Source organism: Perna viridis, chromosome 12 (assembly GCF_037379345.1).
Source record: "Perna viridis isolate PV_CMFRI_1.1 ecotype Kerala chromosome 12, ASM3737934v1, whole genome shotgun sequence".
Lineage (NCBI taxonomy): Eukaryota > Metazoa > Mollusca > Bivalvia > Mytilida > Mytilidae > Perna > Perna viridis.
The window spans coordinates 26,444,536-26,448,679 of NC_142456.1; the positions used below are offsets into that span (position 1 = coordinate 26,444,536).

General features: G+C 34.9%; 1 protein-coding gene across 1 annotated transcript; it reads left to right on the top strand.

Moving 5' to 3' along the window:
* Positions 1–1,541: 1,541 nt before the first annotated feature.
* Positions 1,542–3,474, top strand: LOC148601854 (uncharacterized). Its single transcript, XM_088555988.1, has 3 exons — positions 1,542–1,703; positions 1,993–2,088; positions 2,657–3,474. The coding sequence occupies exons 1-3, from the start codon at positions 1,638–1,640 to the stop codon at positions 3,362–3,364; spliced, it is 870 nt and encodes a 289-aa protein (XP_088412114.1). The 5' UTR covers positions 1,542–1,637; the 3' UTR covers positions 3,365–3,474.
* The last annotated feature ends 670 nt before the right edge of the window (positions 3,475–4,144 follow it).

Sequence of the window (4,144 nt, forward strand, 5' to 3'; positions counted from 1 at the left end):
ATGAAATGTTTTTCACAATTCAAATAATCAATGACATCGTTTGTGAAATAATCAATTCGTATATTAAAAAGATTGAGATACATTAAGTTCATTTGTTATCAAAATATAACACTTTTTCTATCAAGGGAATCGCTCCCATCCTAATAGGGAACAGGCTCAAATAAAGGGGCCAACCATTTGATTTTGAGAGGCTGGCATTTTTTTGCGGAGCCCGAATTTTTATTTTTAATTTTTTTCGGATATGAAAATTTATTTTCAACCACATAGGGGCAATCTTATTTATTTCCATTTTACTTGTGAAGTATCTGGACTGAGGTCAGGCCAAACTATTTATTTTCAACTATTTCTGGGCCTGAATATTTATTCCCAAAAACTGCCAGCTAGGCCCCACCTAAGAATCAAATGGTCGTCATCTGAGGAAGAAAAGTTGAGTTTATTTCATTTTATCATGGAATTCATAGCCATAGTTACTTTTTCTATTCAAACACGTACATATACCTCTTCGCTCTAGTATACAATAATTAAAAAATTTGCTAATTTAAAATGAATTTTAGTATTAATGCTGGATATAATTCCGACTGTAATTCTAGTCTAATTCAAACTTGGTGAGAATTTTTTAATATTTATCGAAAGCGATCTAAGAGTATTCTTCTCTCATTTGCATATAATTATTTTTGATGTAATGATATGCGATAAAGTGTCATAAGAACATGGTTCTCTTCATATTAAATATGAACCGCCGTGTTCGAAATTAGTGTCAGTCATGTGTATGCATTTCCCTTGTAGCAGTGTCAAAATATTTATCTCGAAAATGACCTCGGTCATAAATAATTCTTACAATTATGTAAATTGATATTAAGATTTTAATCAACCCCGTTATTTAACGGAATGTTTTGTAAATGCCTAAAAGGTAACGAAGACGAGAAAATATTTGCTTTGTAAAAAAGTAAATAATTTTTCATGTCAGATTGTTTGCAATTATGAAAGTACAAAACGCTGTAATTCAATTGAACTTTAAAAGGATCCTTTTGTATTTTATTGTCTGAAATTAGAAGCAGGTGGCGGCGAAAATTTTCTCATGAAGTCAGTTTGCCGTTGAACATTCATTTACTCTCGATTATAGTTTAAACTTCCCACTTGAACTATTTTCCCACGAGCCGATACAAAAAAGAAATTGCATTCCTGTACGAACTAGGAGCATTTATGATAAGGCGGCCACGAGCCTGCCGTAAACAAGTATTGTATGCGATTCGGTTATCACGCTTCGTATTTACACAATAATTAAGACCGAGGAAAGGCGGAGTTTTCCCACACAACTGTATAATCATTGTGGCACGTGGCCCTATTTAGATTACAACCGATAAACCACAAGATTGACATACCGTTACAACCATGTTGGAGTGAATCCCAACATAAGCCAATCAAATTGTATGTTAAAAATAAACATGGTCATTTCCCGCGGAATAGACGAGTTTTGATTGGTCACATGCTGAGGCATCTAACCGTGGGAATCTAAGGGTAAATAGCTTCACACCACAAATGAACCACATGTTGACAAACTATAAGTGTTTGTCTCGATAGATTAGTTTTCCACTTGTTGATTATTCGTCTAACTGTAACGGTCTTATTCATGCAAAATGTTCGAATCGGATTCTATACAAAATATTGAGAATAATGTTGTGGAGGAAAAAATGTCGCGAAAGGTTAGTCCTGTTTTGTATTTACATATGATAGGAGTTATTGTTGCAATGACTTCATTAACTATTAATCAAAATATGAATGAATGTAAACAAATGGTTTATTTAACAAAATTTTATTGATTCATTATTTTTGTTCTTTCATGAATTAAACACATGATTATGCGATGTTGAACATTATGTTCATGGGGTATAGATACGTTCCTTGTTGGAGAATGTCTTTTTTCTTGTATCAAAAATTGTTTTTCTTGATTTTCTTTCCTACCATTCCAACCATTATATAAATATATTTTAGAGCAAGAAGCCGTTAATGGAGAAGAGACGAAGGGCAAGAATTAACAACTGTTTACTGCAACTGAAGTCACTGGTACTTCAAGCTATGAAAAAAGATGTGAGTTTAATCATTAAATCTTGTAGTTGTAGATTCCGTCTCCAAGAGGGTACCCGGTCTTTCGTTGTATTGTCCACTCGGATTGGGGTAATCGAGCCCCAGCCCGGAACTGTGTCGTCATTTGTCATTCTAGTGCAGTTTTTCACAATTTTTTTTTCTTTTGAGGCGGAACACTAAAGTGCGGAATATGACACTTAATGTGATGTGTCATTTAGATTATATATAATGAACAGCTAAAGTACAAGTATTAAGAACTTTACACACCGTGTTTGATGATACATTATATCGAAGTCTTTATTTAGTACATGTAATCTAGTGATTAGTAACTGTATTCTTACATTTTACGACGTCAGTCTATGAACTTGAACAGCGAACGGCTATTTACAAAATTTTGATGAAAGAAAATAAATTATATGGTACACGATGATTTTAATGCATAATTAAGAAGAAAGTAATTATCAATAATATGCATGCAGGTGTGATGTCATTATATTATACATGTATATACTTTAGGGCATATACATATGCAATCAGTTGATCGTATAATGATCATCTTCCTGTTTTTCAGGCTACTCATTATTCCAAGCTTGAGAAAGCTGACATACTAGAGATGACCGTCAAGTACCTTAGGTCTATGCAGCGTCGACAAATAACATCAGCCATGGCAGCCGACCCCACAGTAGCTGCTAAATACAGTCTTGGTTATGCTGAATGCGCGACGGAAGTTGCTAGATACCTTGGCGCCTCCCATGGAATCGACGACAATGTCCGCAACCGAGTGATGAACCACATAAGCTCAAACTGTGCTTCAACTAACCAAAACGCTGCTCCTATAAGCAACGGAAATTACCCCCTACAACCTCTCCATGTGCAAATTCCACAGAACCGCCATGAAACAATGTCCTTGCCTTCTGATCGTCTGTTAGTCCAATTTCCAGAGCAGAGTAGTGATTATGTTTTCCAACACAGTTCCTACCCTTCATCACATTCTGACATGCGTAATGACACTAAAACGTTTGAACCAGTGTTGTTGCAAAATGGACCAATGCTGTCCATCCCTTCCAAGAACAATGCTTTGCGAAATCGAGAATCAAAATGTGATTTATATTCAAACCAAAATAAATTTATGGACCTTATCCGCGATTCAAGAATGGGCAATAAATCCTTTTCAAGTGGACTTGTGTGTAAACCGGAACCGAGTAGACTACGTTCTTGTCCCCTTACACCATCATCAGTAAGTGCATTCAAAGATGAATCTTTGTGGAGGCCATGGTGAAATCGATATTTGGGACTTGCCGTGACCAATAGTGCTTTATTTCGTTTGTTTTTGTTATGATCTGTTTTCTTGTATGTTTTTTCTATTTTTATAAATATGATAAATTTTAATGCTGTGTTGTGGTTCATAAGTTTGTCCTCAATCGGGAACGAGTTCAGATTTTCCTTTTTATGAGTTTTTTGTATGCCTATTTATCATTGAATTGAAATTTGGGCACATTCTTTCCGTAACCCGGCGGGTGTTTCTAGAAAAGCCGACTCGGGACGCTTACTCGACCAGTGACATGTTCTATGCTCCCAAGTTTTTGGCGGAGTACTTCCGAGTTGCTCAGTTTCTTTTGTTTCTTTGTACGTGTTATTTTGGTTATTTCATGTTCTTAAATACTGTGTGTATGTTTTCCCCGTCTGGTCATGATTTATCTCTGGTTTATATTTTTATCATATCTGTTCTAATCTTGGTTCCCCTGATTACTCTTTCCAGACACAATACAACCAAAATTTTCTTTGAACAAAATATAAATGAAGCAAATGCCATGAATTAATAAACGGTGAAAATAAAACGTATATCAGTTGGCGGACGCTTTTAATTGCACATTGTACTAGAACTTAAAATGAGAAGAAGTTGATAATGTATCATATTGGGCTCTATTTCATGCAATGCAACTGTTTATTACAATAGACTTGCAAGGTTGTATTATTTCATCTGTATATCTATTAAAAAAAAAGAATATCGTTTTACGAATAGAGATCTTTTTTAAAGACAGCGCTGGATCCCAAACAA

Bases quoted from the DNA above. Each gene is read 5' to 3' on its own strand.
- LOC148601854 (XM_088555988.1), top strand. From the start codon at position 1,638: ATGTTCGAATCGGATTCTATACAAAATATTGAGAATAATGTTGTGGAG. The intron at 1,704-1,992 runs GTTAGTCCTGTT...AATATATTTTAG, and splicing joins AGGAAAAAATGTCGCGAAAG to AGCAAGAAGCCGTTAATGGA. The intron at 2,089-2,656 runs GTGAGTTTAATC...CCTGTTTTTCAG, and splicing joins TTCAAGCTATGAAAAAAGAT to GCTACTCATTATTCCAAGCT.